Raw genomic sequence first — 11792 nt, forward strand, 5'->3', positions numbered from 1 at the left:
TAGTGTGTCACCACACTGCTGATGTTACTAACTAGTGACATGTACACTCTGTCTCTCACTCCCTCTCCTAGTGTGTCACCACACTGCTGATGTTACTAACTAGTGACATGTACACTCTGTCTCTCACTCCTAGTGTGTCACTACACTGCTGATGTTACTAACTAGTGACATGTACACTCTGTCTCTCACCCCTCCTAGTGTGTCACTACACTGCTGATGTTACTAACTAGTGACATGTACACTCTGTCTCTCACTCCCTCCCCTAGTTTGTCACTACACTGCTGATGTTACTAACTAGTGACATGTACACTCTGTCTCTCACTCCCTCTCCTAGTGTGTCACCACACTGCTGATGTTACTAACTAGTGACATGTACACTCTGTCTCTCACTCCTAGTGTGTCACTACACTGCTGATGTTACTAACTAGTGACATGTACACTCTGTCTCTCACTCCTAGTGTGTCACTACACTGCTGATGTTACTAACTAGTGACATGTACACTCTGTCTCTCACTCTTAGTGTGTCACTACACTGCTGATGTTACTAACTAGTGACATGTACACTCTGTCTCTCACTCCCTCTCCTAGTGTGTCACTACACTGCTGATGTTACTAACTAGTGACATGTACACTCTGTCTCTCACTCCCCTCCTAGTGTGTCACTACACTGCTGATGTTAGTAACTAGTGACATGTACACTCTGTCTCTCACTCCTAGTGTGTCACTACACTGCTGATGTTACTAACTAGTGACATGTACACTCTGTCTCTCACTCCCTCTCCTAGTGCGTCACCACACTGCTGATGTTACTAACTAGTGACATGTACACTCTGTCTCTCACTCCTAGTGTGTCACTACACTGCTGATGTTACTAACTAGTGACATGTACACTCTGTCTCTCACTCCTAGTGTGTCACTACACTGCTGATGTTACTAACTAGTGACATGTACACTCTGTCTCTCACTCCCTCTCCTAGTGTGTCACCACACTGCTGATGTTACTAACTAGTGACATGTACACGCTCATCAACTACGTGGGCTTCATCAACTATCTCTTCTACGGCGTGACTGTGGCTGGCCAGCTGGTGCTGCGGTGGCGGAAGCCGAAGCTCCACCGCCCCATCAAGGTCGACACGGCCACTGTGTGTGTGTGTCTCTGTGTGTGTCTCTGTGTGTGTGTGTCTGTGTGTGTGTCTCTGTGTGTGTCTCTGTGTGTGTGTGTCTGTGTGTGTGTCTCTGTGTGTGTGTGTCTGTGTGTGTGTCTCTGTGTGTGTGTGTCTGTGTGTGTGTCTGTGTGTGTGTGTGTGTGTCTTTGTGTGTGTCTGTGTGTGTGTCTGTGTGTGTGTCTGTGTGTGTGTCTGTGTGTGTGTCTGTGTGTGTGTCTCTGTGTGTGTGTGTGTGTCTCTGTGTGTGTGTCTCTGTGTGTGTGTGTGTGTCTCTGTGTGTGTGTCTGTGTGTGTGTCTGTGTGTGTGTCTGTGTGTGTCTCTGTGTGTGTGTCTCTGTGTGTGTGTGTGTGTCTGTGTGTGTGTCTGTGTGTGTGTCTGTGTGTGTGTCTCTGTATGTGTGTGTGTGTCTCTGTGTGTGTGTGTGTCTGTGTGTGTGTGTGTGTGTCTGTGTGTGTATCTCTGTGTGTGTGTGTGTCTGTGTGTGTATCTCTGTGTGTGTGTATCTGTGTGTGCGTGTGTCTGTGTGTGTGTCTGTCTTTGTGTGTGTGTCTCTGTGTGTGTGTATGTGTGTGTATCTCTCTGTGTGTGTGTGTATCCGTGTCTGTGTGTCTCTCTGCGTGTGTATCTGTGTGTGTGTGTCTGTGTGTGTATCTCTGTGTGTCTGTGTGTGTGTCTCTGTGTGTGTCTTTGTGTGTGTGTGTGTCTGTGTGTGTATCTCTGTGTGTGTATCTCTGTGTGTGTATCTCTGTGTGTGTATCTGTGTGTGTATCTTTGTGTGTGTATCTCTGTGTGTGTGTCTCTGTGTGTGTGTATCTCTGTGTGTGTATCTCTGTGTGTGTATCTGTGTGTCTGTGTGTGTATCTCTGTGTGTCTGTGTGTGTGTGTATCTCTGTGTGTGTATCTCTGTGTGTGTATCTCTGTGTGTGTATCTGTGTGTCTGTGTGTGTATCTCTGTGTGTCTGTGTGTATCTCTGTGTGTGTATCTCTGTGTGTCTCTCTGTGTGTGTATCTCTGTGTGTCTGTGTGTGTATCTCTGTGTGTCTGTGTGTATCTCTGTGTGTCTGTGTGTGTATCTCTGTGTGTGTATCTCTGTGTGTCTCTGTGTGTGTGTATCTCTGTGTGTCTGTGTGTGTATCTCTGTGTGTCTGTGTGTATCTCTGTGTGTCTGTGTGTGTATCTCTGTGTGTGTATCTCTGTGTGTCTCTCTGTGTGTGTATCTCTGTGTTATATACTTAATTCGCGGTTTAGTGGTAATTAAGTCAGTCAGTCGACCCGTGGCACCTGGGTCTGCCCCGTGACCTTCTGCCAGCGGGCGTTCGACACTTCACGTGGCCTCAGGGTGCACATAGCCTGGCACAAGCGTCGTGGTGACGTCACCGCCACTTAGTGAATGGCGGTTGTTGTTGTTGTGTCTGTGTGTGTGTGTCTCTGTGTGTATATCTCCGTGTGTGTATCTGTGTGTGTGTATCTCTGTGTGTGTCTGTGTGTCTCTGTGTGTGTCTGTGTGTGTCGGTGTCTCTGTGTGTGTCTGTGTGTGTCTGTATCTCTGTGTATCTCTGTGTGTGTCTGTGTGTGTCTGTGTGTGTCTGTATCTCTGTGTATCTCTGTGTGTGTCTGTGTGTGTCTGTATCTCTGTGTGTATCTCTGTGTGTGTCTGTGTGTGTCTGTGTGTGTCTGTATCTCTGTGTGTGTCTGTGTGTGTCTATATCTTTGTGTGTGTCTGTGTGTGTCTGTATCTCTGTGTGTGTCTGTGTGTGTCTGTATCTCTGTGTGTGTCTGTCTGTGTCTGTATCTCTGTGTGTGTCTGTGTGTGTCTGTATCTCTGTGTATCTCTGTGTGTGTCTGTGTGTGTCTGTGTGTGTCTGTATCTCTGTGTATCTCTGTGTGTGTCTGTGTGTGTCTGTATCTTTGTGTGTGTCTGTGTGTGTCTGTGTGTCTGTATCTCTGTGTGTGTCTGTGTGTGTCTGTATCTCTGTGTATCTCTGTGTGTGTCTGTGTGTGTCTGTATCTCTGTGTATCTCTGTGTGTGTCTGTGTGTGTCTGTATCTCTGTGTGTATCTGTGTGTGTGTCTGTGTGTGTCTGTATCTCTGTGTGTATCCATGTGTGTGTCTGTGTATCTCTGTGTGTGTCTGTGTGTGTCTGTGTGTTTGTATCTCTGTGTGTATTTCTGTGTGTGTCTGTGTGTGTCTGTATCTCTGTGTGTATCTGTGTGTGTGTCTGTATCTCTGTGTGTATCTGTGTGTGTCTCTGTGTGTGTCTGTGTGTACTGAAGGCGATCCGGAGTCTGAGACCAGGAAAGGCAGTGGGCAGAGATGATCTCCCAAGCGAAATGCTGAGGCAGGGTGGCGTTTGTGCACAGACTGCACTATATGACATCATAACAACCGTCTGGACCACTGGACGGGTTCCGCAGGATTGGAAGGATGCCCTGGTGGTCCCCCTTTTTAAGAAGGGGGACCGCACAGACTGTAACAACTACAGGGGCATCTCACTCCTCAGTGTGCCGGGAAAGGTCCTGGCAAAGATTATTCAGCATTGCCTTGCCAGGCACGCTGAGGAGAGGCTTGCGGAGCCCCAATGCGGTTTCAGGAAAGGGCGGTCCTGCAGAGATGCCATATTTTCTGTCTGTCTGCTACAGCAGAGGTGTAGGGAATTCCAACAAGACCTACATCTCTGCTTTATTGACCTGGTCAAGGCCTATGATACCATCAGTAGGCCTGGGCTCTGGGTCGTTCTTCGTGCTTTTGGAGTACCTGACCCTCTGCTCACGATCATTAAGGACCTTCATGATGGTGAGCGGGCCCGGGTAAAACTATGTGGCCGGGAGTCAGAGCCATTCCCTGTACACCGTGGGGTGCGACAGGGATGTCCTCTGGCTCCCACATTATTTAACATCTATTTTGACCACGTAGTTCGTGAAGCCTTCAATAGCTGTACCGGGGGAATCTCCATATGGTACAGATATAATGGGAGGCTGATCGATGCCCGGGTGCGGTCAAGGGATGGCTCCCTATTGCTCAGCCACGTTTTGTATGCTGATGATTTGGTAATAGCTGCTCAGTCAGAGGAGGAGTTGGAGACGCTGCTGCTGAGACTGGAGCGTGCCACTAAGAGGTGGGGCCTTACCATCAGCCCCACCAAAACTAAGCACCTGCCTTGGTATTTTGTACCATCGGACACTCCACCCCCACAACTCCCGATCGGTGATGGGGCAGTTGTGGAGAGAGTGGAGAGTTTCCCATACCTGGGCAGTGTGCTTATGACTGGCTCCAGTTTAACAGCAGAGGTCTCACTCCGAATCAGTCGAGCGGCAATATCTTTTCATCGGTTACGTAACGCTGTGTGGAAGCTACCTGGTCTGTCGCTCCGCACTAAGCTTCAGGTCTTCTCGGCCACGGTCATTCCCTCCCTTCTCTACGCTTACGAAACGTGGACCCCCCTAATGGAACATCTTCGCCGGTTAGAAACATTTAGGCTGGCCTGCCTACGATCCATCCTGGGTTTAACCAGACTGGATTGTGTGAGGAGCTCACAAATCCTTGAAAGATCTGGGCAAGGTCCCATCGGTGAGCTCCTCCGGCGGGCAAGGCTGCGATGGCTGGGTCATGTAGCCTGCATGCCCAGCCACCGCATGCCGAAACAGCTTTTGTTCGGCCGGATTGAGGGGGCAAAGCGGGCGCGGCACGGGCTAGAGAAGAGATGGAGTGATGTGGTACAGGAGGACGTGGAGCTGAGTGGACTTGCCGATGACCGGTACCAGCGGTGTCAAGATCGGCCTCTGTGGAGGAGGCTCGTGAAGGATGCTACTGGGCAGTTGGAGGTAGTCGCCCTCCAACAACAACGGAGGGCGGAGGAGCGATGCTCAGAACAACGAGCGGAGCGCCGGGTGGCTAAAGCACAGCAGATTGGCACAGTAGGGGGCACAGGTGGTGCACCAGCCAGTCATCTCAGTCAGTCGACCCGTGGCACCTGGGTTTGCCCCGTGACCTCCTGCCAGCGGGCGTTCGACACTTCACGTGGCCTCAGGGTGCACATAGCCTGGCACAAGCGTCGTGGTGACGTCACCACCACTTAGTGGTGAATGGCGGTTGTTGTTGTTGTATCTCTGTGTGTGTATCTCTGTGTGTGTATCTCTGTGTGTGTATCTGTGTGTGTCTGTGTCTCTGTGTGTGTCTGTGTGTGTCTGTATCTCTGTGTATCTCTGTGTGTGTCTGTGTGTGTCTGTATCTCTGTGCGTGTCTGTGTGTGTCTGTGTGTGTCTGTATCTCTGTGTGTATTCATGTGTGTGTCTGTGTGTCCGTATCTCTGTGTGTATCTGTGTGTGTGTGTGTGTCTGTGTGTGTCTGTATCTTCGTGTGTATCTCTGTGTGTGTGTGTTCCTACAGATCAGCCTGGCCTTCCCCATCATCTACCTCCTCTTCTGGGCCTTCCTGCTCATTTTCAGCCTCATCTCGGAGCCAGTCGTGTGCGGCATGGGGCTCGCCATCATGTTGACGGGCGTGCCGGTCTACTACGCAGGGGTACACTGGCAGACCAAACCACGCACGTTCGAGGCCTTCGTGGGTGAGTGGCTCCACAGTGATTCTGTGTGTGTGTGTCTCTGTGTGTGTGTGTGTCTGTGTGTGTGTGTCTGTGTGTGTCTGTGTGTGTGTGTCTGTGTGTGTCTGTGTGTGTGTGTCTGTGTGTGTGTCTCTCTTTGTGTGTGTGTGTGTGTGTCTGTGTGTGTGTCTGTGTGTGTGTGTCTGTGTGTGTCTGTGTGTGTGTGTGTCTGTGTGTGTGTCTGTGTGTGTGTGTGTCTGTGTGTGTGTGTCTCTGTGTGTCTCTCTCTGTGTGTGTCTCTCTTTGTGTGTGTGTCTGTGTGTGTGTGTGTCTGTGTGTGTGTGTGTCTCTCTTTGTGTGTGTGTGTGTATCTCTGTGTGTGTATCTCTGTGTGTCTCTCTCTGTGTGTGTGTCTCTCTGTGTCTCTGTGTGTGTGTGTGTCTGTGTGTGTGTGTCTGTGTGTGTGTGTGTCTCTCTGTGTGTGTCTCTCTGTGTCTCTGTGTGTGTGTATCTCTGTGTGTCTCTCTCTGTGTGTGTCTCTCTTTGTGTGTGTGTCTGTGTGTGTGTGTGTCTGTGTGTCTCTCTGTGTGTGTGTGTCTCTGTGTGTGTGTGTCTCTGTGTGTGTCTGTGTGTGTGTGTGTCTGTGTGTGTGTGTGTCTCTCTCTGTGTGTGTGACCTCGTGGTGGGGGCAGAGGTGGGCGGCCAGTTTGGGGCGGTGGGGGTGGTGGAGGTGGTGGAGGGGGGGGGGGGTGGTGGGGGGGTGGTGGTGGTGCTGGTGGTGGTGGGGTGGGGGTGGTGGTGGTGGTGGTGGGCGGATGACCCTGTTGAGGCTGCGTTGGCTCAAATATCGGAGGAGGTAGTCAACACCCACCCACCCCGCCCACCTCCCCTCCTCTGTGAGCGGCTGGCCGAGTTGCCGTCTGGTGAAGGCGATCCGGAGTTTGAGACCAGGAAAAGGCACCGGGCAGAGATGATTTCCCAAGCGACACACTGAGAGAGGGTGGCGTTTGTGCACAGACTGCCCTACGTGGCAGTTGTTGTTGCGTGTGTGTGTGTCTAAACCAATCCTGGGCCTCCCCCAAGTCAATTCAGCCTCAAATGAGTACCTGGTGCAGTGTGTAAAACATCGCCACTGGGGGAGACAAAGGCGGCCGGGCCTGGTGCTGGCCACCCACCACCCTCGTGTGCCACAGTGCCGGCCTTCATTGGTGCTACTCGCTAACAGCCCTTGCCCCAGCAGTCTGTTAGAGCCTACACGGCGGATCTTTGTCTTTGTGTGCGTGCAGAGTGGATGACGTTCAACGCACAGAAGCTGAGCGTGGTGGTTTACCCGCAAGAGACGGCACGGAAGGAGGTGGGTGACGGTGGTAACGGCGGTGGTGACAGCGGTGGTGACGGTCGTGACGGTGATGACGACGACCCGAAGCGACGCTCTCCGATTTACAAGCCGGGAGTGAGAGCAAGCGTCAAACAGGAGCTGTGACGAGCACCAGCGGACACACCGCCAACAGACAACCGCTTACCGCCAGCAGGCAACCGCCGACTGGCAACAGACAACCGCCAACAGGCAACCGCCAACTGCCAACAGACAACCGCCAACTGTCGACCACCAACAAACAGCCACCAACTGTCAACCGCCAGCTGTCAACCACCAACAGACAACCGCCAACTGCCAACAGACAACTTCCAACAGACAACCGCCAGCAGGCAACCGCCAACTGCCAACAGACAACCACCAACAAATAACCACCAACTGTCAACCGCCAACTGTCAACCACCAACAGACAACCGCCAACTGCCAACAGACAACCGCCAACAGACAACCGCCAGCAGGGAACTGCCAACCACCAACAGACAACCGCCCACTTTCAACGACTAACATACAACCGACAACTTTCAACCACCAACAGGCAACTGCCAACAGACAACCGCCAATTTCCAGCAGACAACAGACAGCTGTCAACTGCCAACAGACAACCGCTAACTTCCAACAAACAACCCCCAACAGGCAACCGCCAACAGGCAACCGCCAACTGTCAACCGCCAACAGACAACCGCTAACTTCCAACAGACAACCGCCAACTGCCAACCGCCAACAGACAACCGCCAACTACCAGCAGACAACAGACAACTGTGAACCGCCAAATGCCAACAGACAACCGCCAATTTCCAGCAGACAACAGACAGCTGTCAACTGCCAACAGACAACCGCCAACCACCAACAGACAACCGCCAACCACCAACAGACAACCGCCAACTTCCAGCAGACAACAGACAACTCTCAACTGCCAACAGACAACCGCCAACAACCAGCAGACAACTGCCAACCACCAACAGAAAACCGCCAACCACCAACAGACAACCGCCAACTTCCAGCAGACAACCGCCAATGAGCAAACCACCAAACACCAAGCGCCAGCAGACAACCACCAACTGACAAATGTCAACTCAAGAAGTCACTCAACGACTCACCGAATTCACTCACGCACCCATTCACTCACCCATTCACCCAACCACTCACCCATTCACTCACCCACCCACTCACACAACCACTCACCGATTCACTCACCCACACACACATTCAGTCACCCATTCACTCAACCACCCACTCACCCATTCACTCACCCACTCACCCACCCACTCATCCATTCACTCATGCACCCATTCACTCACCCACTCACCCATTAACTCACCAAACGACTCACCCATTCACTCACCCACCCACTCAACCATGCACTCACCCACTCACCCATTAACTCACCCAACGACTCACCCATTCACTCACCCACCCACTCACCCACCCACTCACCCACCCACTCAACCACTCACCCATTCACCACACACTCACCCATTCACTCACCCACTCACCCACCCACTCACCCATTCATTCACCCACCCACTCACCCAACCACTCACCAATTCACTAACCCAACGACTCACCAATTCACTCACCCACCCACTCACCCTTTCACTCACCCTCTCACCCATTCACTCATTCACCCACTCACCCACCCACCCACTCACCCAACCACTCACCCATTCACTCACCCAGCCACTCACACAACCACTCACCCATTCACTCACCCACCCACTCACACATTCAGTCACCCATTCACTCACCCACACACTACACACACGACACACACACGACACACACACCACACACGACACACACACTACACACACTGCACACACTACACACACACAGTCTCCAACCATCTGCTCCGCAACCCCCCGCAGTATTAACCAGGTCGGCCCGCCACTCCCAAACCACGAACCTCTGCCAACAAGCTGTAAACAACAACAACAACATCTCGCGAAATAAAGCTGTACATACACACAGACAGGTGTGGTGTGTTTGTTGTAGATACACACACACAGGGCTTGAACCCAGACTCTCAGTGTCCCTGACACGGATATCGTGACCGCCCTGAGAGAGAGAGAGACACCCAGACCCAGGGTTTGAACCCAGACTCTCAGTGTCTCCGACACGTCCATCGTGAACCCCCTGAGAGAGAGATTCACCCAGATCCAGGGCTTGAACCCAGACTCTCAGTGTCTCTGACATGGCCATCGTGAACCCCCTGAGAGAGAGACATCCAGACCCAGGGCTTGAACCCAGACTCTCAGTGTCTCTGACATGGCCATCGTGAACCCCCTGAGAGAGAGACACCCAAACCCAGGGCTTGAACCCAGACTCTCAGTGTCTCTGACATGGCCATCGTGAACTCCCTGAGAGAGAGAGACACCCAGACCCAGGGCTTGAACCCAGACTCTCAGTGTCTCTGACACGGCCATCGTGAACCCCCTGAGAGAGAGAGAGACACCCAGACCCAGGGCTTGAACCCAGGTCTCAGTGTCTCTGACACGGCCATCGTGAACCCCCTGAGAGAGAGACATCCAGACCCAGGGTTTGAACCCAGACTCTCAGTGTCTCCGACACGTCCATCGTGAACCCCCTGAGAGAGAGACACCCAGACCCAGGGCTTGAACCCAGACTCTCAGTGTCTCTGACACAGCCATCGTGAACCCCCTGAGAGAGACACCCAGACCTAGGGCTTGAACCCAGACTCTCAGTGTCTCTGACACGGCCATCGTGAACCCCCTGAGACAGAGAGAGACACCCAGACCCAGGGCTTGAACCCAGGATCTCAGTGTCTCTGACACGGCCATCGTGAACCCCCTGAGAGAGAGAGACACCCAGACCGAGCGCTTAAACCCAGGTCTCAGTGTCTCTGACACGGCCATCGTGAACCCCCTGAGAGAGAGACACCCAGACCCAGGGCTTGAACGCAGGCTCTCAGTGTCTCTGACACGGCCATTTTGAACCCCCTGAGAGAGAGAGACACCCAGGGCTTGAACCCAGGCTCTGAGTGTCTCTGACACGGCCATCGTGAACCCCCTGAGAGAGAGAGACACCCAGGGCTTGAACCCAGGCTCTCAGTGTCTCTGACACGGCCATCGTGAACCCCCTGAGAGAGAGAGACACCCAGGGCTTGAACCCAGGCTCTCAGTGTCTCTGACACGGCCATCGTGAACTCACTGAGAGAGAGACACCCAGATCAAGGGCTTGAACCCAGGCTATCAGTGTCTGTAACACGGCCATCGTAAACTCCTTCAGAGAGAGAGACACCCAGACCCAGGGCTTGAACCCAGGTTCTCAGTGTCTCTGACACAGACATCGTGAACCCCCTGAGAGAGAGAGAGACACCCAGACCCAGGGCTTGAACCCAGGCTCTCAGTGTCTCTGACACGGACATCGTCAACCCCCTGAGAGAGAGAGAGACACCCAGACCCAGGACTTGAACCCAGACTCTCAGTGTCTCTGACACGGACATCGTGAACCCCCTGAGAGAGAGAGACACCCAGACCCAGGGCTTGAACCCAGACCCTCAGTGTCTCTGACACGGACATCGTGAACCCCCTGAGAGAGAGACACACCCAGATCCAGGGCTTGAACCCAGGATATCAGTGTCTGTAACACGGCCATCGTGAACTCTTTCAGAGAGAGAGAGACACCCAGATCCAGGGCTTGAACCCAGACTCTCAGTGTCTCTGACACGGCCATCGTGAACCCCCTGAGAGAGAGACACCCAGACCCAGGGCTTGAACCCAGGCTCTCAGTGTCTCTGACACGACCATCATGAACCCCCTGAGAGAGAGACACCCAGACCCAGGGCTTGAACCCAGACTCTCAGTGTCTCTGACACGGACATCGTGAACCCCCTGAGAGAGAGACACACCCAGACCCAGGGCTTGAACCCAGGCTCTCAGTGTCTCTGACACGGACATCGTGAACTCCCTGAGAGAGAGAGACACCCAGATCCAGGGCTTGAACCCAGGCTATCAGTGTCTGTAACACGGCCATCGTGAACTCCTTCAGAGAGAGAGACACCCAGACCCAGGGCTTGAACCCAGGTCTCAGTGTCTCTGACACGACCATCGTGAACCCCCTGAGAGAGAGACACCCAGATCCAGGGCTTGAACCCAGGTCTCAGTGTCTCCGACACGGCCATCGTAAACCCCCTGAGAGACAGAGACACCCAGACCCAGGGCTTGAACCCAGACTCTCAGTGTCTCTGACACGGCCATCGTGAACCCCCTGAGAGAAAGAGAGAGACACCCAGACCCAGGGCTTGAACCCAGACTCTCAGTGTCTCTGACACGGCCATCGTGAACCCCCTGAGAGAGAGAGACACCCAGACCCAGGGCTTGAACCCAGGATCTCAGTGTCTCTGACACGGACATCGTGAACCCCCTGAGAGAGAGACACCCAGACCCAGGGCTTGAACCCAGGTCTCAGTGTCTCTGACACGGACATCGTGAACCCCCTGAGAGAGAGAGACACCCAGGGCTTGAACCCAGGCTCTCAGTGTCTCTGACACGGCCATCGTGAACCACCTGAGAGAGAGAGACACCCAGGGCTTGAACCCAGGCTCTCAGTGTCTCTGACACGGCCATCGTGAACTCACTGAGAGAGAGACACCCAGATCAAGGGCTTGAACCCAGGCTATCAGTGTCTGTAACACGGCCATCGTAAACTCCTTCAGAGAGAGAGACACCCAGACCCAGGGCTTGAACCCAG

General features: G+C 53.2%; 1 protein-coding gene across 1 annotated transcript; it reads left to right on the plus strand.

Moving 5' to 3' along the window:
- The first annotated feature begins 212 nt into the window (after positions 1-212).
- On the plus strand, positions 213-9049 carry LOC142906704 (large neutral amino acids transporter small subunit 2-like). Its single transcript, XM_076055055.1, has 3 exons — positions 213-1127; positions 5554-5731; positions 6994-9049. The coding sequence occupies exons 1-3, from the start codon at positions 996-998 to the stop codon at positions 7188-7190; spliced, it is 507 nt and encodes a 168-aa protein (XP_075911170.1). The 5' UTR covers positions 213-995; the 3' UTR covers positions 7191-9049.
- The last annotated feature ends 2743 nt before the right edge of the window (positions 9050-11792 follow it).

The sequence above is a fragment of the Petromyzon marinus genome, chromosome 69, assembly GCF_048934315.1.
Source record: "Petromyzon marinus isolate PM22_M1 ecotype Great Lakes invasive population chromosome 69, UKy_Petmar_22M1.pri1.0, whole genome shotgun sequence".
Taxonomy (NCBI): domain Eukaryota; kingdom Metazoa; phylum Chordata; class Hyperoartia; order Petromyzontiformes; family Petromyzontidae; genus Petromyzon; species Petromyzon marinus.

Excerpts from the sequence above, each read along its gene's own strand:
- LOC142906704 (XM_076055055.1), top strand. The coding sequence starts at position 996 with ATGTTACTAACTAGTGACATGTACACGCTCATCAACTACGTGGGCTTC. Across the intron at positions 1,128-5,553 it reads AGCTCCACCGCCCCATCAAG|ATCAGCCTGGCCTTCCCCAT; the intron begins GTCGACACGGCC and ends GTGTTCCTACAG. Across the intron at positions 5,732-6,993 it reads CACGTTCGAGGCCTTCGTGG|AGTGGATGACGTTCAACGCA; the intron begins GTGAGTGGCTCC and ends GTGTGCGTGCAG.